The 24,140-nt window shown below is 40.0% G+C and overlaps 1 protein-coding gene across 12 annotated transcripts in view; it reads right to left on the reverse strand.

Annotated features, from left to right (window-relative positions):
- Positions 1–24,140, reverse strand: part of mcf2la (mcf.2 cell line derived transforming sequence-like a) — a 55,991-nt gene that overhangs the window by 22,534 nt on the left and 9,317 nt on the right. For 10 of the 12 annotated variants that reach the window (XM_040142316.1, XM_040142312.1, XM_040142313.1 and 7 more), the window contains 2 exons: positions 3,040–3,123; positions 386–500 (listed from right to left, as the gene is read on the reverse strand). In XM_040142316.1, the coding sequence (XP_039998250.1) occupies positions 386–500; positions 3,040–3,123 (199 nt within the window). Of the gene's footprint in view, positions 1–239; positions 288–385; positions 501–3,039; positions 3,124–15,336; positions 15,394–24,140 lie in introns of those variants that run through there. The other 2 variants (XM_040142319.1, XM_040142321.1) reach the window with 2 other exon arrangements.

Consider the following 24,140-nt stretch of genomic DNA (forward strand, 5'->3'; position numbering starts at 1 on the left):
ATAATGATTTAATATAAATTGAATTAACAAAACAAATAGTGCTATGTTTAGCCTCAAGCACCACCCATGACCTTTCTGTCACGGTCAGGTATATTATGGTAGTTTTATTTTGAAAAACACTTACAATTATTTGCATTTTCTCTATTCTGTTTTATTCTCAAAATACATTTTTCTGTAATCTTTCATTCGGAGAATATATATTTCTTTATGTCTTTTACGGCTCTTTCCTTGTGTCATACCTTTGGTTTTGTGCTGACATCTGCTGGCTCCTCGTGGTATTACACCTCCAATTTGTTCGGCCGGATTCCCAGTCTGTTTGTTGTCCGAGCAAATGAAGCTGCGGAAGGGGATTGTGCATGCATGTGTGTGTGCGTTTGATGCTAACCTGGGGATGCTGGTGAGGTAGCCGAGGACGTTTTGGACCTCCTCCTCCTCCAGCTCGCTGAAAGCTGGGAATTCTGGGAAGACGATGACGGGGCTACCGTTCATCCCGCGGCCCCCTGGAGACACAGAGGTCAGGGAGGAGATCACAGAAAGGTCAGAGTGACATCCGCGCAACCTGAGGTTTTGGCGTGCTGATGATTTCCTCTTGACTTATTTTAACTGACAGCTGGATGGAAAATACTTACTTCTGAGTAGAGAGACATTTCACAAATAGAACGGTGATACATGTGGAAGAAAACTCTTGATTAACGGTCAAGCAAGTGATTTAGATTAAATTTGTGGTCTATATTTGTAGCTGTAATTTCAATTTCCAAAGTGAGTTAACACAGGGGTTTATTTTTCCTCCAAAACAGAAGAAGTTAAATTAAATTAAAGCTATGTGAAGTCATAAGAATTATATAAGCAAATCACAAAATACACCTGTACGGCCAAAGTGTGCAAAGCAAACTCACTTGTCGCCTGATAAAATGCAGCATGTTAAATATCACACATTTTATACTGATTAATAATCTTTAATTGTGCTTTTATCTTTATTATGGGAGATAACTGGAAGGCAAATGTGAATAAAGGAGGGAAAAAGCATTAGGATGTCCTTTAATTTAATCATTTACATTTCCCACAAAAACTAGCCCGTCTTATGACCGTACAAAAAGGACCGAAGAAAAACTTTATACATAAGTATAAAATCAAAAGGGCCCCACACACACACGTGGCCTCCTCTCTTATTTGTTGGTGGGTCAAGTTGCAAAGCGGATCATCATGGTGATAAATTATTCACATGCCGTCACTGGACAGGCATTATCGTCATGGTGACCCACCACAGGGCCCTAAGTGTGCGTGAGTGTGTCTTGCATAGATTCGTCTCATGCTGCTTTGTATGCATTTCCATGTGAAATGTGGTTTGTGCATGCGTGTTTAAGAGTGTTTGTGTGCGCGCGTGCGTGTCCTATCTGGGTCAGCCTGTCACCAGAAACTAACAAAAAGTGAAACTTTTCCTGCAGAGTGCTCCATCGCTGTCCGAGGACTAAGAGCAGAAGAACTCTCTTTTCTTGCTGTTCTCTTTCCTCATGCAGACTGAATCTGCCCTGGAGTTTTACAGTTTACAAATGACTTGTTATAAAACTGTATTTTCACATGGATTCATACTCCACCTCCTCATTTTGCCTTAAATGAGCTTTTCACTGATGTTGTTTGGATTTTCTGGGGGCCCAGTACCATGTGATGTGTGGCGTGCTGGGTTGTGGCTGTACTCTTGGTCTTAGCTGCTGGCTATTTTTGTGTTCACCATGACAAATTATATGTAATAAAAATGGTTTGAGTACAAAACATATAACAAGTAGAGGATACAGACAGAGATCCCTTAAATTTAACTCAAGATGGATTAAAAGATGAGCTGCAATTTGTATAAAATCCAGAGTTGTTGACAAATGAGCACATCAAACATTAAATGTAAAGATTTCAATAAAATGTCAAACTTTAAACTATAAAGATGACAGAATAAAGAAAGCTATTAAATGAAAAGAAAAATAAATCTAAACATTAAAATTGTTTCTACGTCCAAAGGGAATTAAGTTTAAAAAGGCAAACGGCAAAAGGTTAATTAAGAAAATAATTTTTCGAGCCACCACCCAGAGCGCAGGGCCACGAATATGCCTCAATTAAGTACACAGAGTTGATGTTTTTTTACTTTGTGACTAATGTATTCCTCCCAACACACATAAAAACAGAAAACCGTCCAAAGGTTCAGAGTAATCTTTCAAGTGCTACCACTTTTAAGTCTGTAGACAGAGTAGAAGAGGAGGTAGTTCTGGAATCTGGATGACAAGTCTGTGTTTTGCGTGTACTTAACATTTTCCTGCTGTCAAAGACGCTCCTTTAATTTAACTGCAATTTTGTTGTCACTGTTTGAAAAAAAAAAAAAAGAAAAAAAATGTCGAGTGCGCAGATTTGAAGCTTTCAATGGATTTACCATGAGTAGAGAGAGGATCTGGTCAAATGAAGCCGCACAAAAACAAAAACATTTTAGTTGAGATTATCCTAAAAATATCTACAATGAAACAGGGATGAAGGCAGATATTTAGACAAAAGCCAACGTCAGGGTAAAACAAAGTCACAAACATGAACTTGGACCCCAAGGAGTTTATGTCTAATGCATTGTGCTAATAACCCTAATTTGCTCCGTCCTTACATAAACCGCCCTTTAGTTTACTTGAATGTATTTTTGCACCATCATCCCAATTCTCCAAACTAATCTAAAGCATGCTGCCTATTTGGAAACAAACCGCCTCTCTGGGGTCGCCAGTTCATCCTGAACTTCACCACTTTACTTCATTGTAAGTCTAACGCAGTAATTCAACTATGTTATATTGTTTCATTTAATTCCATTCGATAAGCTACTTGCACTTTTACTTTGGCAAGAAATGTAGAAAAAAAAAAATGTCGCTTTATTGTTGTGTTGTTTCATTTGCAGTTGCGTTTAATTTGTTAGATTTGATTAAACTGAGTCACATTTGAACTGGCTGACTGTAACCCTGGTGCAGTGCCCAGCATCCCCTGTATGTACGACAGTCAGGGGAGATAGAAAATCCAACCAACCTGGCAGGATAGCAAACTGTTTCTGGAGTTCAGAGCCGATTTCCGCCGCACACAGAGGACCGTCTTCCCTCTGTAGGATGTCATCTGGAGAGAAAGAGAGAGCGATAGAGGTGTATTTGTTAGATACCAACGTCTCCACACACACACACACACAAAAATATCCTTTCTACATGTTGGAGGTTCTCGGCTTTTTTATAAATTAGGACAGCTGATTGCAATTTTGACTCCAGAGATGAGCAGGCAAAACTGAGACAGATGATGTGCAGTTTATTCTATTGGCTGACGAGATCTGGCAACTGTTACACTGTCAAATCGGATGAGACGACAAGGACGAAGAAGAAGTAGCGGGAATCGCACAGTGAGGAGCACTGTGGCTCACTGGCCACGTTCTGATAGGGTGCCAATATTCCAATGTGACCAGTGTGAGTCTTTATAGCAAACAGCTGAGCTTTTTATCACTGATACTTCTAATTCAATCAAGTTTATATGATATAAACTTGTTAACTACCTATTGATGTCCAACTAGCTAACAGTCGATGCCTTGGCAACCTTCTCTGGCCTTCCTGTTAGATAGAAAAACATTAATTGGAAATTTACTGATTCAAGGACTGATTAGTTCCTGGTGGTTACACATAGGCCGCAAGTGGAAGGGGGGAAGCAGGGAGGAAAGATGGAAATAGAGAGGAGAGTGGAATAGGAACTGTTGGGGGAAAATCCAAAGAGGAGAAAGGGGAGAAAGCGAGGTAGAGGCGCTAACAGGGGATGAAGTAAACAGCATTTGAATTTCCTCTTCTCTCTGGTCAAGCTGGATTACAGTAATCTCATTTAGCCCTCTGAGACATGTAGACATGGAGAAAGAGAGAGATAGAGAAAAAGCATTCTCTCCCAGCCATTTGGCTGCTGTGTGTGACTCATGTATGCCAAACACAACCGAGAGGACTGCTAATTGTGTACATACCATGTGTGCATCTGTGAATGAGAGCTGAGTATTTTGTTAATGTCTCTGTCATCCTAGTGTGTGTGTGTGTGTGTGTGTGTGTGTATGTGTGACAGAGCGTCACCGTGATGGTTTCCAAGCACTATGGTGGGACTGGCACTGGGAGGCATCAATTACCATCTAAGTGCAAACCAAACAAAGTGTTCAGATTTTACAAAAAGGAGCCATCGAGAATTATCTGCCGTCGGTGAAGAAAACACTCACAAAAGAGGCAGCTAAGGTCAATCTACTGCCCATCCAACTTCTTAGTGTTGTTTGAATGGTAGGTAACCAGACATGGGGACCGAAGACTTGAAATTAGAGGTCAAGTCAGACCTAATTCACAAAAACAAGGACTTGAGATTTCACTCGGACTTAACTGCTCTGGGACTGGAGACTGAAGTCTCAAGGTTTGACCCGTTAAAAATCAGGGAAAAGTGAAGTATGAAAAGTAAGACAGCGGTAGGCAAACCTTTTATCACCTTTATCACCTATTTGATTATTAGGCTTACGGATAGAAAGGACTTGGTCTCAATTAGGTAAAAATCAATATTAACACAACTTGTAATGGAAATTTCTGTGCCACTTTCATGGTCAGCACTCAGAGACCTGGAAGTACTGAGATTTACCTGCAGCTCGCTTATAATGTCCTGTGTGACAGCAGGCAAGATTGTGGTTAAATAGAAGAGTAGCAACCAAAAGGGGAGACCGAAGCAGCCCAGACAGTACGAAATAAAAAATAATAATAATTACGATCTTTTAGGAGAAGTTCTTGCGAATTCTGTAATCTGTGGCACTGATTTCTGCGGCAGCCCCATATGATGAGGAACCCCGACAGATTAAGATCTTATATCCTCAGTAATGCTATATACTGTGTGTCAGCATACCATTGGCTAGACAGTGACCCGTACTGTGTACTGTAGGTCTCACGTCTCATGTGTAGTCAACACTTGGACACACGCCGGCAGCTGTTGTTTGGGATACACTTAGCTTTTTTTTCAGAATGACTCTACAACGATTAAACAGGTAGCACAAAACGGATGCAGCTACAGTCAGGAGGCAATCGATCATACTGGAGGTTTGCAACATTGACTGGCAAACACACACACACACACACACACACACACATCGCACACACACACACAGTAATAACGCCAATAAATCACTGGGCATGGCTCCAGATGTCAAAATAAAGATGTCAGAACAGCGACTCAGGAACCATTCAGTCTCTGTGCACACAGACAGGAACACCCAGGACCAGATATCACACTGACTAAAAACATACATTATCATCATCTTTTAGGGAATATACAGAAAATATAGGCGGGAAAGAAAGAAAAGAAAAGAAGAAAAGATTAAAGGAAGGGTCTAAAAAAAAGAGTAGGTACACATTTTTAACGAAGGATACATTTCAAAGAGATGGTTAACGTGGCACTAATGCAGGTCCACTTTAATAACCTTTAACAGACCACAGAGCCTCCGTCAAGACAGCCTGTAATTTAACCAAAGACACCATCTCTGCTATAATTAACTTCTACTACACCACGAGCCAGAGAGGAAGAGCAAGAAGAGAACAGGGGAGGTGCTCTGAAATTTGGATAACTTCACAGCGCCTTTGAGCGAAGCACTGAACACTTTAAGCACGTTGTAACATTATTGTGTATCTGATATGTATGGGGAAGACTGTGTGTGAACAAGCGTGTTGTCATATGTCAGGGTGTGTGTTTCAGTGCGTCGTGGGCTCACTGGGCCAGCTGTCAGTTCAGCATGTCAGGCAGTAAGCTCTGTTTAAGACTCAAAATCTGGAACACAGCCAGACATGTGCAGCACCCTCTGACCCTACTGTATCTGTGTATATATCTGTGTGTGTGTGTGTGTGTGTGTGTGTGTGTGTGTGTGTTTGACCCCCAGACTTAAACCCAATAGTCATGACCCCAAACACCTGCAACCTGGTCCTGGCAAACGACAGCAGGCCACATCAAGAGACTCTGTATATATCTGTTTGGTAATCGCCATTTAAAAGCTATTACAACTGAAACTAAAATCTTTACCAAACTAAATAATAAAAGAGTACACTACTTTCTGCTCTTCCCCATTTGCCTGATTTACATAAGCAGTGATATGTCGAATAGTAATATCCAGTTTATGGAAGCTTTTACATTTTCTTTTTCCTAACAGGTGGAATTTTTTGTTAATCTCCTTTAGTTAGTTATTTCCTACATTTTTTCCAACGCCCTTGGACTTTCCCAGGAGAAGTACATGTAGCATTTAGCTGTGGTTTCAATAACGGAGCTGTGATAGCATCAGGGAGGGATAGTATGAGCAAAGTTGTTTTTGTTGGGGTTTTTTTTTTCTCTCCAGCCAGGAAAATGACAGGGTGGGCTTGAATAACAGCTGTCTCACGCTGCATTTTCATTATCATTCAGACAGAGAGAGCACATTGGCATTGCATAGGCGTTGGGAGAAACAGGGAATGAATTCATCACATTTTTAAAATTCTTGAAGTTTAAGTTACCTGCATTTGTTTTCATTTAAGGGTAGCAAACAATATCCTGAAAGGAACAAAAGAATAGAAATGTATATTCTCGTATTTTCATATGTTTGACAGTGATTCTGTTTCGCATCAGTGGCTACTTTATATTTGATACCAGTTCACATGTGGAAAAAACAACGGCTTCATCAAGCTGAAACACACTGCACAGTGCACATGGCTTGTGCACTACGGGGGTGAATGGTGCAGACATATCAGACATTCAGGCGTCGGGCTGCTTTTCACTGCTGAAACTCTAAAACTCGCTGCTTTGTCCTCAGTGGAATGAATGAAATTAAACTATAGCGGCTCGGCTGCAAGTGAACCACTTTTCCCACCACACAACACACACACACACACACACACACACACACACACACACACACACACACACACACACACACACACACAATCACACTGGAAGTGGGGCAATGCAGCAAAACACAAATAGTGATTACGGGGGGGGGGGGCTAGAAAGAATGTCCCCCGACCTCCTTGTACCCTTCCCCCAAGCCCTGACATCCCTACCCCAATTCATTCATCTTTTTTTCAGGGGCTTAGCTGAGGGGCTAAATGATACATAACCCAACAATCCCATCACCCATTAAAACTAAATATTACACCATTCAGCTCTATTTTTTTTTTTAGGTTCAATTTAGTTCAATAGGATTCCTATTAAGGAGTTCAATTAACTTTCTAGTCGAAGTCGCTCTCAGGTGTCCTAATATAATTAACATGGCAGTGACAGACGTGATACCTTACATGCATCATTTCAGGATTTCATTACCGTGTGAGAGGAATTCGACAACACATTGCAGGGACCTAAGCTGGGCCATTTCACACCCTTGAGAGTCTGCAGCTGAAAGCCTGTTTGTGTGTGTCTATATATGTGAGGGAGCATAAGCCCTGGATTTAGAGAGGTGAAAAGGGGGTGGAGGAGGAGGGAAGGGGGGGGGTGAGGCACGCGGAAAAAAAAGAAAAAAAGAAAAAGAAAAAAGAGCGTAGAGGTGCTGTTGTCTAATTGGATGAAATGGAGGACAGGGTTTCTTTACACGTCTACATATTTAATGTATTGGCCTGGTGCTAGTCGATACTTTGGATGTGTTTTCTCTCCATGTTGGGGGGGGGGGGGGTCAAGAGAAGTACCACACTTCACGACTGTAAAATACACACCATCAGATACCTACAGTATACAGTATACTGTGTACAACAAAATGGCCTAAAAATGTACTTTCTCAAGGAAAGAACGACAACAACATAGGATATCGGCGCTCTGTGATTTTGGGGCTACAACAATTAGTCGATTAATCAATTGGCTGACTGACAGAAAAATTCTTCTGCTATTATTTTGACAAAACGATGAATCATTTTGGTTATTTTTTTTTAAGCAAAATCACCAAATATTCACTGGTCCCTGCTTCTCAAATGGGATGTTTTGATGCATTTTTTTCGTCAATTACCAGACAGAACAATTAATTTAGAAAATGCAGTCAAGTTTAGTCAAGACTGAAGATAATCATTAGTTGTGTCCCTGCGTTATTTCCCTCATTTTTGATGTAAGCATGAATGTGATCACCAACCTTGTGAGGGTATTTTGGAGATGTTTTTTTAAAGTTTTGTGCAAGCTCTAACTTGCATAATAAAGCAGCATGTGCAATATCTGTCTTACCACAAGCTTGAAAATATTATTTAGTTGGCGTGTTTACTCTTGGTGCTTGGAATCTGGTTTGCAGACTCTCTCAAAAGTTAGGCTTCAACTAATGACTCAATCCGATAAAAAAAATCATCAGGCCAGTATTAATATTCTGTTGAATGCAAAACAGAGTCTTGGTTTGGAACAAGACCATCTCATCTGTCTCAGCATCTCAGCTCTACACAGTTAACATGAATGAGCAATTACAATGATACTGTAAACACTGTGTGTATGTGTGTGTTCATATTTGATGACCACTAACCCTCCTTTACAATGTAATTTGTAAAAACTCAATTTGTAAAAAGACGACACACTCTGGTAATGTCAATAGTCACGGGTGAAAGAAAGGCAACAGCCCAATTAAGTCTCATAAAGATACAGTCCGTTACACATACTCAATGCATGAACAACTGATGGAAGCCCAGCGAACATTGTCTATTACTATCTCACTCACAAAAAACACACAGACAGAAAAGCACACACACACACACACGCCTCCTCCTCCTTTGTTCTGCGGCCGTGTTCCTACAGGTTTGCAGTGCTAACCACACATTGTCAGTTCAAAGCCGAGAGCCAGCTGGTCTCTGCTGGCTGAAGGCTGCCAGTGCTGGTGGCTGGTCAAAGCGCAAAGCCACAGGAAGCTGGAGAGCTGTCTGATGTTCGCCAAAACGCACACGGACACACGCATATTGACACACACAGGACCCCTGGCTGAGGACTATGCAAACAAAAACAAGCATGACATGGTTGGACACAGAGGCTTCCAACACATAGAAATTACCTCAGTCATACAAAAACAGACATACACACACAATGAAGTAGAGTTGAGCAATTGGACGGTTCTCTTCATGGTCCACGGATAACAGTAAACATTCCCTTTACGATTTGTTGCTGAAGTCAAATTGCCTTAATCCTTCTTCAATTAAAATGTAGTATAGTGCACTAAGGTAGCAGTGACAAAAGAGGTTTGATTTCAAATGAAACCAATTTTAAATGAAGCTAGACAAGACAATGAAAGGACGGCTTTTAAAAATTGGTGCGCTTTCATAAATTTAAAAACAAGCTTCAGCTCCCTCTATCCCAGCATCAACACTTCACATCCTGAAGATATTTTTTGTCAATATAGCAGCAGTTTCAATAGGTAAGTTTTAGCGAGGATTCTTGACAGGATCAGAAGTAGAAAATGATGCCTCCATCTTTAGGTCAAACATCAGTCTTAATCTAAAACATGTCAATTCTTTCTTTATGTTGTTGGTGTTCACCATACAAGACCTTGAAATTCATCGCCACGCCATATTTAATGTGCTGTCTGAGTGACTTTAGTATCTCTGTTAGAGCTTTAACCCCCAGTGTGCTAGTTTTTAATGCTGCTTTCTTTAAGTGTAAAAGTTTCCCTTTATTGCACATTTAAAAGTTATGTTTATATTAACGTCATCATGCTCACGTCTGCGTAACCTACAGAGATGTGTGCACGTCCAATACCATTTGTAGTACATAAACTTGCCTGCTACAGCTTTATGTACCAAAATAATTATTTTTTAATATGTATCCCAATATTCCAAAAGGAGTTTCCTAAGGAGACTGTGAGACTGTGAGATCTGTGGCATGTCCTGTGAGCTTAGATATTGGTCCTGCCATCACTAAGACAGATGCCCGGCACTCAGGCGTCACTGAGACCTTTAGCTCTTCATCTGCTGCTCTGGTATGCACCAAATGGAGAGGACGGACTTGGAATGTAGACTTGAAGGCACTAGGATGGAGAAATGACATGTGTATGTGTGTGTGTGTGTGTGTGTGTGTGTGTGTGTGTGTGTGTGTGTGTGTGTGTGTGTGTGTGTTTGTGTTTGCGCGTGTGTGTGTTTGCGTGCGGTGAGGAGGTGATGGAGGGTTGAAAGTTGCTGTGCTGGTATCAAATGCCAGCAGAGCAACTTTTTGAGATGGCCAGTTGCACCCGTATGTGTGCGTGTGTGTGTGTTTGCATGTAGAACGGCAAGGATTTACCAGCCGCTCTGCAGCTGTGTGTGTGTGTGTCTGCAGTTGTGTGAGGGAATTCGAGCTCTATTATCTGGCATTATAGTCAGGGTTAACCAAAGCCCCATCTGCCACTGCTATTGGACATCTAACAGCGCGCGCACACACACACACACACACACACACACGACAGGGGCTTGCTGGCACAGACACACCATGCCAAACAACAACTGGGTCAAACCGCCAACATTCGCCTGGAATATGTGTGTGTATGTGTGTGCGTAGTGCCCATCCCCAAACACAAAGCTTGAATTAGTGTGGATCAGCAGCAACCAGACTAACGTCTAAAACATTACTGATGTCGCTTGCAGCCAAGCCAGACTGGTTGGTTTCTTCGGCTCTCTGTGTGCAGTCAGGGGACACCCCGGGGTCACTGACGACATTCCAAGTTAATTCATTTTTATTTACATGGAATTTTTCCAGAAATGATCCCCGTTCTAAGATGCATAGTTTCATCCTACATATATATAGGCCCTAGATTCTGATGTATAAGTGACGTGCTCCGCCGCCGAACAATGGCTTCAGGCTTGACTCCCGTCACTGGCAGTAAGCCCTGTTCTACCGAATAGACGGTCACATCATCATCTCAGCAAAACAACACACCACTGTCCCTCTGTCTCTCCCCCCTCGGTCTGTGCTGCCGTCACAACACACACAGACACGCAACCACTCGGAGCCCGAGTTCCCATTCAGCACTCATGCAAACTGTATTCAAACACCTCGCAAAAATGACCAATCAGCTGAGATTCCATCATCTGGGATGACGACGACGTGACTTACTGAGAGTAAGAACGAATAAATACAGAATTTTTCAAACTGCAATTAGTAAATATAAAAAAATCAGAGACTGATTTGTACTTGTTAGCTCGTTACTGCTCTTTCCTATATGCTAATGTCAAAATAATATCCAACTAGTGGCTACACAACAATAATGAGCACTTTCCAACATTTACACTAAATATCACACGCTGTATAAACCATCAGTTTACACTTTCCCTATTTCCACAGAAAATGCAGGCAGTGACAAATGATTTAAATGTCTAAATCAACACATTACCAGAGCCAACAATGCTTAAGGCCCACATGGATGATCCTGCTGTGTTGTGAGTATCCGGTTGCTATCGGATTGGCCCGGTGGCTGTTATGACCTTTCTGCACCCAGGAGATCACTGATTTGGCACTGAACCTCTACCTGCAACAGGGGCGAACGCAGGGAACCGACCCGTTCCCTCACGGGAATTTATGAATCAAGTAACTCCTAAACACACTGCGAGCTTGTCGCAGGATCTGTGGCGCTCACTGACTCACAAAACTACAAATCATGCACTCACAGTCTTGTGGGTTTAAATCCAGGTCCTCCTCCCTTCCTCTCTCTCGGAGAGTAAGACCAGCAGATATAACCGCAGCCTTTTTTTTTTTTTTTAAAAAGCTGCCTCTGGCCATAGCTACTAGTCAACTACACAGAACAAAGAACATGAAAACTGAGATAGACATAGTGGGGAGAGAAAAAAGGAAAATGACATGCACAGAGAGAAAGAGAGGGAGGTAGCCAATAAGTAAAGAATCCAGGATGACTGTGTTTTTACTCGCTCTAAAAGAAACTTCCAGCTGTAGGAAAAACCAGACACTACTCTTTCACACAATGACATCATACCCTGGAGGCAAGACCTCTCTCTTACAATAGTCTCAAAAATATAATAGTCTTAGGCTTCTTGCATAGAGCGTTAGCGTAATGTGCATGTGATTACGAACGATGTTTAACTTTCGCGGTGCATATCCAGTTAGACAAAACTCCCGCCGGCCCAGAAATTTGATCCTAAATCAGTCGATAACCGGTGTAACTGGGGTGAAGTTGAGTAGGTCAAAATCAAAAGGTCAGCAATCCTCAACAGAAAGTGAACCCTCTTTTCAGAGCTTATAGGGTCATGCTGGAAAGAAAGGTCTGAATTGTTGCACATTGCCCCAGGGCAGGAAGTACAGCTTTTCAGAGTGATTTTGGTTTTCTTTCATCTGAGTCATGGAGTTAATTTTTACCTTTACTTTGACATAGGACAGCAGGTTTTCACAATGTGTATACTGCACTACTGTACTGATTTTGACCAGTGTTAAAGGAGCACCCCACCAATTTCATAGTGCAGGTTCATTTTGACGAGTCGTAAGGTTTGCCAGGCAGGGAGGGACAAATGAAAAAAATGCTTTTGGGGTTGCATCATGGGAAGTGTAGGACCCAGTCTCACAAGCCCCCTAGAGCAATTCTAAATTGCTACCCATTTAAAGAACAAGTATGTAGGTTTTAGGGGGCTCTATTGGCAGAAATTGAATATAAAATTCACAATTATGTTTTCATTAGTTCATAATAAACTGAAACTAAGAGTCGTTGTGTTTGCATTTGCTTCGAATGAGCCCTTCATATCTATTTCAGGTTATTTCGGGACTTCAGGTTATATCCACTGAGCCCTACAACACAGTGAGGAGTCTCTAGAGAGGAGCTGTAGGCTGATAAATACGTTGCTTCTTTAGGACTCAATATGTTTGATTTGTTGAATTTTGTTGTTGCATTCAATCTATCCTCCCTTAGAGATCATTAAAGATTCATCCCATCCATTTAATCTAATTTAGCTCTGTACTGACTTTATTGATTATGTTCTCTTGCTTACAGTGTCTCGTTGTGTTGATGTACCGTAGCTCTTCTGTAATTACCGGCTATTTGTTATGAATGGCTCCTGAGGATAAAACAAACTGACTGAAAGGTACAGTACATCAAACCAGCTGCTGCTGCTGCTGCTGCTAAATCCAATACAAACAGGTACTTTTAAAGCAAATAAATGCTTCCCCTTCTTCTGAGCTTGCACGCACACATACCCACGTTCCAGACTGCCTTATGGGAGCTTAGCTGAGACTTGTCAACTTCTAATCTTGACTTGGCAAAAAGCAACGCTCCGAAAGGTCGATACCTCGGCACTAACTACCTGTGTGTGTTTGTGAGTGTGTGTCTGTGTGTGTGACCAGGCTTTATGGGCTCATAAAATAATCTCAAATCCATCTGCAAGCAGAGCAAACATGCTCAGTCTCTCCGCACAGCAACACAAAACAAAAAACACAGCGCTCTGTACACACACCTGAAGAAGCCCAGACAGAGCCATGAAAAGCCTTACAAAATCTCTATTATCATCAACACTCTGGTTCACAGGTTTGCAATTACTGCACAGCAGCGCACACTAAAAAAAAAAAAAAGAAGAATTAACGAGAAAGTCAACCAATGAACTCACAGACACAAACACAACTGAGAGAGGAAATAAGGGGGAGGAGATGTTGACATTCAAACGCTCAAAAGGGTTTTGTCCCAACGTTTGCTCCCAACTGACGAGAGGAAACACACAGCGTCAACGGGATGAATGCGATTCACATGCTCACAGTGTGCGCTGATGTGTACTGCACGGAGTAGGGGATTGCCGAGCCTCACGTTAACGCACGTCTCACTTCAACACACAGTTACGACCTCAGGAAAAGTCCACTTTAGATTGGATTATGTAACCGTCTGATGGATAGTAATGCCCGCAGCAGTCGAAGCATCTTTGTGCAATGAGACAAAAATCAATGTGGATAACAAAGTCAGGTCATGTCCATTCATTTACATCATTCATAAAGCTGTTTACACTCATTTGTAAACTGCTTATTACATTTATTTATAAAGTGCTTTTAACAGGGGAGGATTTGTTACACAGCGATGCTGAATTCGGTATGTTTGTGTCTGCTATGATAGTTTATTATAGCCCCGTTCAATATTTTGTCCAACATTTTTTTCCAACTACTGGCCAGATTGCAATATTTTGTATGGATATTCATCGTCCCTAGAAGATACTTCTCAGTGACATTTCTGACCTCTTGGCCTCAGCATTCTCTTGTTTAGACAAACACATTTTTTGATAGAGAGCCTTTGAATTATTTATTTATTTATTTATTTTTTAAAGAATTCGGACCAAGATGCACTAAGCGGGGACATTTCACAGTCGAAAAATAAACTTCTGTAACGATGACACTGTTTCTAAATTGCTTATTTGGAATTTCTATACTGCAATCTCTTGTTACTTATGATACCAATGTATCTGCGATATGTGAAACTAAAATCAGATGATGATAACGGCCATATATAATAATCTCTTACTCTTATTTCTCAAGTCTTGGGTCCAGTTTCAAGACATTTTTCCCTGTTATCTCAGACTTGTTGGTCTTGTGTGTGTTTTTACCTACCACAGTCTCAGCCAACGACCTTGTTACAATCTTTGATCTCGACCACATGCAGTGGCTTTCTTTTTTTAAATCCTTTTCTTGGAGAAGACTAGACAGGTCAGTCAGCTGTCAGTCCCCTAATAAGAATTTTACACGTCTTTAATATCACATGCATGGTTCATTCAATGCCACGTAAAAAGCAATCATCCTCATTTTAGAGACTAAGTTTTATAGACAAACGTAGCTTGAAACGTGGGAGAATATTTCATAGGTAATTTAATTTTTTCAGGGTTTTAATCACAATTTTAATCAACAATTTTAACACATGGGCGATTTTAGAAGTTAGCAAAATCTTAAACTAAATGTAAGTATGATGAAAATTGAATGGGCACTGTTTAGTTTCTTTGGATTTGGACTTGTCTCTGACTCGACTTAAAGGTACCCTGTGGAGTTTTCTTGTGAACAAACCAAATCTATATCAACAATCAGTGTTTCTCACCAAAACACAGTGTGAGTTGGGGTTTTTTTTTTTTTTTTTTTTTTTAAATGTGCATCCTTGTGTGCTTGAATGATACAAACTCATAAAAACATTGCTCGGGAGCACTCTACCTGTAAGCGTACTCGAGCGCAGCCCTGATTCACCATCATGACAAAAGGTATCTATATCAAATTACCATTCAGGAAAGCACCTGCAGAATTCTCATAGTCTTATCTCTCTCTGTAAAACTTACTCACGCACACTCTAATATTAAATTAACAGGTGTAGGTATACCTCTTTCAATTACCTCAGAGGCACACACACACACACACACACACACAGACACACACACACTGTACCTGTCATCATCTTCAGCTGCAGCCACAGCCTGGTGATATCGTGGCAGAGTTGAGACACTCGGTTCAGAGCCATCGTGCTTTGGCGAACATGTATGCCCCCCTCTTACACATGTGCACACACCCACACACAGTTACAACACATTCTCACACGGCCTCATATTCTGTCAGCGGACATCGCGATGGAAGTTCAGGCTGTCCATTCCGCCACGGCCAAGGACTTCAGCGGCTTACTGAGCTGTCACTGCACGGAGCAGCCCACCCGCACTCACACACACACACACACACACACACACACACAAACACACCTCCCCCCTCCCGGTTTGAGTGAGCCAGCGAGGCGGAGTTTAAGATGGTCCGCCCCCAGTTTCACATTTCACACTGTTTCACACAGACAGATAGATAATAATTACATGTAACAGAATACGTGCGTCTCTAAAAACCTGAATCAAAAACAAGCGCAAACGCACAAAAAGCCGTAGGACTGATTAAAGTTCCTCTTTCAAAGTGTAATTCTTTTATTCACACATGACTCCCCAAGACTAAGTTTATTATAATACTAATAGAAGCCAGAGTAACTGCAGTTAAAAACCCCATCAGCCTATCATTATCCAGATAGAGTCTTTGAAAATTTAACCAGACACCATTATGTTACTGCAAGAAAAGGTTGCGATTATGTCCTTCGTGCGTTTAACACTTCAAATCAACGATTATCAAATTTCTTGAGTATAACAAAAATGTACAGTACTATTTCCCCCTTCCACATGTGTTAATGGTTTATTACTGTCATAAGTGTCCAATGTGGTTCTACAGCCAATTGATTGATCAATTAGATTGATCTTCAATAAATACTGTCATCACTGGCTGCGATCAAAGGATCGATTGGCTGTTACCAATTTGTTATTAAAAGTCCGTTTACAGTTTTCTGGTGGATGTATTTCTTTTCAGCCTCGTAACTGAGGCCTGCATTATACACACACATTTGCATGTATATGCATTGTAAATTTACATTAAAAAAAATCCTACACAGATGTAAAAATACAGTAGCGATAGAGGGTTAGGGTATATAAAAAGCAAATTAATATATCTTAAAAGAACAATATATGGTTAGATTTGCTATATCAACTGTAAAATCTCTTTTTGGGTGGGAGTTATGGACAGATGTGGATGTGCTGCTTAGATCTGCTTGTACATGTGTCCATCAGAATCGAGAAATTCCATGTTAGTAAATCACTATATTGCTAAATTTTCATCCTGATACTGCCAGTAATGGAACAAACTGGTAGATTTCAAACTATTAAACGATATTAATCTACATTAATGTGTAAAGCATTTTACAGTGTTTTTGTCATGAGGGGGAATTATTCTCTCAACTTTAGGAACTCAGCCTTACAACCCACACAAACTGTGCACTTTACATGTTGCTAGTTTAGTTTTTCAGGTTCATGTATGCATTTTCCTACCTTCCATTAGCCTTGATGCATTTCGCAATTGTGGATTATATAACCTACTTGCTGAGACATGAAAGACTAATATTCATAACACTTTTAATGAAAAAACAAAAAACAAAAGTTCATTTTTGTTTATTTTTTTATCTTCTGAGTTCAGTGAATGAATGCAAAAGGTTGTTTTTTTTTGCAGCTAACCTTTAAGAGTCAGATATCCCAGATTCCAACCAACATTAGGCTAATGTAAATTAAACATGATTTCTAATGTGTCTACTCTACACAGTCCAAATACAAGACTCATGTTACTGCCAGAGGGAACAGAGTTGTTTTCCTCGGCTTTCCTCACACTCTCTCACAGACACACACACAACACACAAACACACACCACACACACACACACACACACACACACACACACACACATTCACACACACACAATGCCAGTAAAGACAGCAGGGGGACCCAGTGTGCCACACACAGAAGTGGGGAGAAGTTGGACTGGTGAAAATGTGAATGGACCCTCGGGAAGTCAATTCATAAAATGCTGCCTTGCTGAGCAAAACAAACATTTTAAACTGTCATTCTGTTGCTTCTGTGTATTCACCAGCGAGCCCACTCTCTTTCACATCAACAAGGAATACAATGACTCCTCACATCCCTCCCTCTGACCAACAACGCATACAGATGATGGCACACTTACAGTATACAGTTACTGGTTTAAGTTTTTGACCATTTCTCCTGTTGTATCATATTACTGCTGATCAACCTAGTTTCCCTGAAGTTTCCTATTATATTTTTTCACTACAAGCCTGGACAGATGTACTGTATGTAAGCAGAGGACTTTAATAATGTAACTCAATCATTGTAGCCAATTTAAAAAAAAAAAAAAAAAAAAAAAAAATCTGTAAAACTGAAAAGGGCTGACGTGATTGGAATACATGAGAAGTTACATGTGGAAAAGCAGTGTCAAAATCCAAAGTAATTATTTAGCAACATTCTTCCCTCTGATCATTAGCTTTAAAAAATAAAGAAATCTATGGGATTTATGAAGCCGTCAGTAACATATTCCAATTAACAGCTGTCACTGGTATGTGTCACATACTTTGACATTTAAAACACTAGCAAGCTCTTCTAGACAAAGTAACCTCCAAGGATGGTCGTGTAAGAATAATATTTAGCCTGGCCGGTGTGCTATAAAATTAGCAAGTCACTTAAGAGAAATTAAAGTTTTAAAAAGGGGCACTGCACCAATTTTACTTTAACCGTGATGATGTCACCAGGATTATTTCAGCACGGACTTGGAGCCTAAATTTATTAACAGAAAGCCTGCATTACAGATTGGGAGCATGGAGTTCCCAGGCAGGGAGGGTCTCTAATAAACTACTGACTGGCTTTGTGGGAATTGTAGGATGCAGCCTTTTTTGTGCTTGACCGATACAAGGGACTTGAGGCAGCATATCTCGGGCCTGGTACTTTCATTTTGACCACTGTTTTTGTTTTGTCCCAGACAAGTTCCGCCATTTTATGAAAGTATAAGACTAAATTGCTGGAGTAGCCTTTTCATCAATTTCCCTTCTCTTCCTCTTTAGGGCAACTCTGCTTTTAATGGCAAATAGAAAGATTCGAGTTTGTAAAACCTCACTGAATTTAATGTATATACGCTATTAAGTCATGCTAAAACATGCATTTAAAATGGTGTTACATAAAGTTGTGTTGTTTTTTCTTTTTTTTTTAATTAAAGGCGGTCCTTTTTGGTGTCATAAGCCATTTTAGTTAGACGCCTAAAAAAGAAGCTGGTTTTCAACTGAGTAGAGTCAGATTCAGCCACAGACCTCTTCTATGACTTACTGCTGCCCAGCACAAAGGGGATAATCCATGCTCACATGCATGGACACACATGCACATGCAGGGAAACCCCTTACTCAACCTGTCTCAGTGGTCTCTTGAATTCCCGTTCAGCCATCTTTAGAGTCTCCACACAGAGAACACAACAGTCATTTCATTAACTTTAACATTAACAATGGTTTTACTTGTAATGACCATTATGTAATAATATGATAAATTTAGTGCTCAATCACTACCTACAGTGTATCATTATGAAGATCAGTTCGTCTTATAGAAATGTCTCAGGGTAATGGTGGTAGAAACTATAGAGCCTGGGTACGAGGAGATGAAAAACAAGGGATGTGTGAGATTAAGAATTAGATTAAGGCTAAATTAAAGATGAATCTCTGAAGCTGGTCTGAGATCAGATTATCAATTTATGGAGGGATTCAAGGGCATTTGAGCCAACAGGATTTAAAAACATCTGAATGTCACAATGGAGGTTCTTTGCAATTACTATACATGCCAAGAGCTGCTTCAAAACACAGGCCTACGTTTGTTTGTGTGTGTGTGTGTGTGTGTGTATGTGTGTGTGTGTGTGTGCGTGTGTGTTTACCTAACCTCAGATTTAGATGATAGAGCGTGTTGGCTGTGGGACAGGAAAATGCAAAGGGTTTATAATGGGTTATTTCCTGACTCTAGTGTTTTATCCTCCAGGAGCTTTGACAGCAACGGGTTTCACCCACTGATCGCCCACTTACTGTTCTACCCTGAATACTCACATTTTGCGTATTTTTCAGTTCAGTTTTGTTCTTTTCACTTAAGAGAGAAATTAATGGTGGTTGTAATAACTTCTTAAAACACTTTCATTTTCTTTTACTAATTTAAGTTGTAATATTTAAGGATCATTCTGGTTTATTACAATCTGACAGCATCTGAAATGTGTCAAAACCCACTCTGTTACTGTTTTCCCTGTAAGCCAGGACACTGGAGGCTGCCTCAGGGTAGGGCACTATCCTATTTCTCAGCGTGCACGTCAGCTCTTCAAAAAAACCACAACATTTCTGGCATTCAATTTAAATTAGACCATCAAATAAAGTGGTTTCGATAATCTGGCTCAATTGTTGGCTTGTTTAAAACCTGTCTGATCACTGCTCGTGATTCTTGCTCTGTCTGACTTTGTTGTAGCAATGTCACTGTGTTCCCAGGTCTAAGTAATTACTTTGGTGACAATGTTGACATAATTGAAAGAAATGGATGATAAACTATGAAAATAAAACCCAAGTTGTAAACCAGAATTATCCTTAAAGTATTGTATTTGCATATCTTTTCTGAAGTTACTGTCCATTTATGCATGCCCCCTACATTTTTATATTTTAATAATACTATATTTTCATATAGTATTGCGATGACCTATTCAATAGTAGAGAAGAATTATTACAACTGCTGACCTCACCACAGCTCATTTCCAACTTCAATCTACTCCTGACATTTGATCCACGCAATTGGAATTTATCAGTTTATACAAAAATTTCTACTCATGACTGAAACCCCTTCAACGTCTGAAATCCGCCACATGATGAACTTTATTATGACGCGAGCTTTGAGCTTCTTTTATGAAAGGGTTGTCATAATACAGCAGCACATATTAAATTTACTTCAGGGTTATTTTCAGGAGTTGATTTTTTTCAACTTAAACTGAGGAGCAGCCTGAAAAAGAATTTAACAGAACAGAAGTGGGTAGGTGTGTGTCGGTGCATCATCTAACATGCCACATGCAAAGCCTCTAAAATCTACTCTGAGTTAAATATATTTAATGATGTGTAAATGGTCATCTGTGTGTGTTTACATGGGATGCAGAGCAGACTTCGGTGTGTGTATACGGGATGTAAAGGAGACCTGTTTGTGCCTGTGTGTGGGATGTGGTGCAGACCACAGCTAGAATAACTCCCAGCTGAATTATTTATTTGAGATTTTCCCCTCGCGTCTGTGTCAGCCAAGACGAAACACTATTGACTCCTTCCGCTCCAGGATCAAACAGTATTGGCCGGCTGGCGCATAAACAGGAAGACACCAACTGACAAGCGACTCACAGAAACGAAACGAGAAGCAGGGGATAAGTAGGAGGATAAAGAAAGGTGTGAGTGAATGGCAAATTTGAATCACAGCCGTAACAACATATCAGTTAATACTTGACTGGCCTTTCGTTTGTTATCAATGAAATTGTATTACAGAACGCCCACTCTATGGGCTTCAAAAACAGTCGGTATGTCTAAAAGATACGATGAATGAGTGATAAAGCAGGACATAAAAAGAGAACTGAGAGCAGAAAGACATCAAGCATAAAAGTCAAATCTATTTTGAGAAATAAAGAAAATTCACAAGGTATTATGAACCATCTTCTCCCAATTTGCTTCATTTCATTTTCTTTTTGGCAAAATGAAAACATTCAAATGTCTACAGGACTCTTTCTCTGTCATACTCTGAATCCCATTTTATAGATGAGGAGATACAGTAGGTTGCAGTCATTTGGCCAATTTTCTTGTGAAGTCTTGACAAACTTGACGTTTACTTTTTGATACGTCACATACACTTTGAGTTAAAGCTGGGTTAGGTAAGTTTCATTTACAGAAATGTCTCTCTGGCCAGAGAAAAAATAATCACTACTGTACTGAGACGGTGTGAATTTTTTCGTTTAGGAAAATTCAACCTGGGTCTTAGCGTTTAGGCCATCATTTAAAGTATATTGATTATTACCCATCCGTTGCATCGATAACATTTCAGAAACGGGAGCTCCACTAAACACAGCTCTCGATAGCCCTCATTACGACAAGCTGAAGCCGACCTGATCTGACAAGACTAAAAGATGTAGAACATGCACAGAGAAACTGCTAATTAACTACAGAGCCTGACTCTCAGGGATTACATAATCTGAATTATCTAATAAAGTTTGGAATAAAAACTGACTGTTGCTATGTGGAGACAATGGGACACTCAACACAGAAATAAGATCTAGTTCTTACACTGTTACTTTATCCACACCTCTGTGTGTGAGTTAACTTTTACAGTACTATACAACTTTCAATGAATTCTTTTTGTGTTTTCATTCACAAATCGGTGGATGTGTTGAATTTCTGTCAAAATGATGCACCACAATTCAGGAATCTTAATTCTAAATAGTTTGTATAGTATTTGGTTAATTTTTGCAAATTGTTCAGAGATTTTTGAGCATTTCTCCCATTTTTTTTTTTAGGGTAGAAAAGTATCTGAAAGCATCGAAGAATGATAAAAAAAACTGATGAGTGGGTTAGCAGCTGATTAAGGTCAGGCTGAGGACGGTTTTACAGATTCCTCATTCACGAAAAAACGGTCTAATGGAATGATTAAGGAACCTCTTTCATATTTGAAGTGGATGGCAATAGCTTATTTTGATAATAATTGCACTATTGGCCTAATATATGCAAATGGCAGGAGTGGGGAGGAGCATTCCAATCTTTCTTTGGAGTAATCTTGGGAAGATGTATCTAGATTATATGGAAACTAAATATGAAAATAATGTATAGTAGTAAACATAGGACTTTCAAAAAGGTCTGTGCTTGAACATAAATCAAATGTCGACTCATATCAACAACATTTTTAGACATATTTTTGTAGACGTATTAAAAACGATTAGTCAGTTCGCCAAATCAATTCCAGCATCTCCACTTTAGTGAATTTATTATCAGCGCAAACCTCCACATAAAGCAGCTGCTTCACAGTAAAAGTATCCAAGTGGCACCCTTTTACTTTGTACTTCTCCTTAGAGTTGGTTCTGTCAGGACTTTGGCCACATTAGATTTTACTGTAGGTAATAAGAAAATAAGAGAAGAAAATAACCCTGAAGAAAAGAAAATGGGAAACAATATTATGCACTGAATTTAGACCCAATGAAGCAACCAAAAAGGGCTTTTGCTAAATAGGACACAGAAGACACTGATTATAGCCTCTGATCATCTGTTCATAACTCTCTTTGCACTTGCATAAGTTTTTCTTAAAAATATCCCAGCCAATCAAAAAATGACTCCATTAAAACTCATACTTCAGACGTGACAGAATTGTCACAAGTCTTTTATTATTTTACAAGATGCAACCCTCATCCAGGTTTCCTATGACAGAGTGCCAAGCCCTTGTTGACAGTCAGTCATTAATCCACCATGTCCTAGTAAAACCCAATAAAACAAATTCAATACCGCCGGGATGCTCTAATGACATCCCCACCTGCACTGAAAAAGCTGTGTATCTTAAGCACATGCTGTACAAACTACAATGAAGGCTCAAATCTGACTCACGTGGAGTTGGACTGAGAGGTCCTATGAGTTTAAATCACAAGAATTACTGAGTCATAAAATAATTGTCAACTTCTTACTGAACGATGTACTGATAGCCCGAGGAGACAATGACAGAAGAGTAGTTAACACCTTGACTAAATGTAGAGAAAATTTAATATTCAAATATCTGGCGTTTATGAAAAGATGTCTCCCAGTCTCAGGAAGCCTGACAGGAGAGGAGTTTTACAGCATGACAACGATCCCTAACACAGTGGAGAAAAAAAACAAATAAAATTAAAAAAAAATCCCACAAGAGTTTTTAAAGAAGAGAAAAATTTAAAACTATCACCTGACCAAGTATGCCCCCTGACTAGAATCCAACAGAAGACCTCTAGAGTATTCTAAAGCAGAAGGTAGAGCAAAAAAACCCTGCCAGCAAAGAGCAGCTGAAAAGAATCATCTTCAAAGGATGGCAGGACATTTCTCTACAGATATGTGTAAGACTGGTATCATCCATGCCCAGAGGATCCAATCTGTCATCCAAAATAAAGGTGGACATAGAAAATATTGAATCCCACTAATGAAGGGCGTAAGAATGTCTTGAGCCAGATAGCAGGATCAATATCAGGGCCAATCATGACATTTTTTAAATTGAACTGTGTCGGCTATATTAAGCCTGACATAAGTCTGACACTTTGATTAGTGTAAACCATTGGACCCCGGATCTACCACAAAATAACTAACTTGAGTCATTAAAACACTGTAACCTATTATTAGTGCAGTGCACAGAAAAATACTGCAGAAACTACTGAAGAGACTGAAATTTTCTTAAATAGGACATGTATTTCCTTGACACAAGGGCCGGAATTATGACAATAAACTTGATGAGGAGGAGTGTGGGAAGGATCAGGGTCACTCACAACTCATGAAGACCAGGGGTTGTAATTTAAGAGGTCACAAGGTGTCAAACAAGTCATTTGATTACCCATGAAAGAGGAAGTTGGAGCGGGAAGACATCAGTCACGATGGATCATCATTCAGGAAAACACCCAAGGAAGTTATAAAGAAGACTGCTGACCATCATAAAGCCAAAGGGTTTTGGGTGGTGCCTCAAGGGAAATGTTTTTTCCCAAAAACTAAATATAAAAATATCGCACGTCACGTTTTGGCATCAACATTCGACATCCTAAAACAAACAGATGTTGGAAATATGAGTTGATATAACAAC

This window comes from Xiphias gladius, chromosome 13 (assembly GCF_016859285.1).
Source record: "Xiphias gladius isolate SHS-SW01 ecotype Sanya breed wild chromosome 13, ASM1685928v1, whole genome shotgun sequence".
NCBI lineage: Eukaryota > Metazoa > Chordata > Actinopteri > Istiophoriformes > Xiphiidae > Xiphias > Xiphias gladius.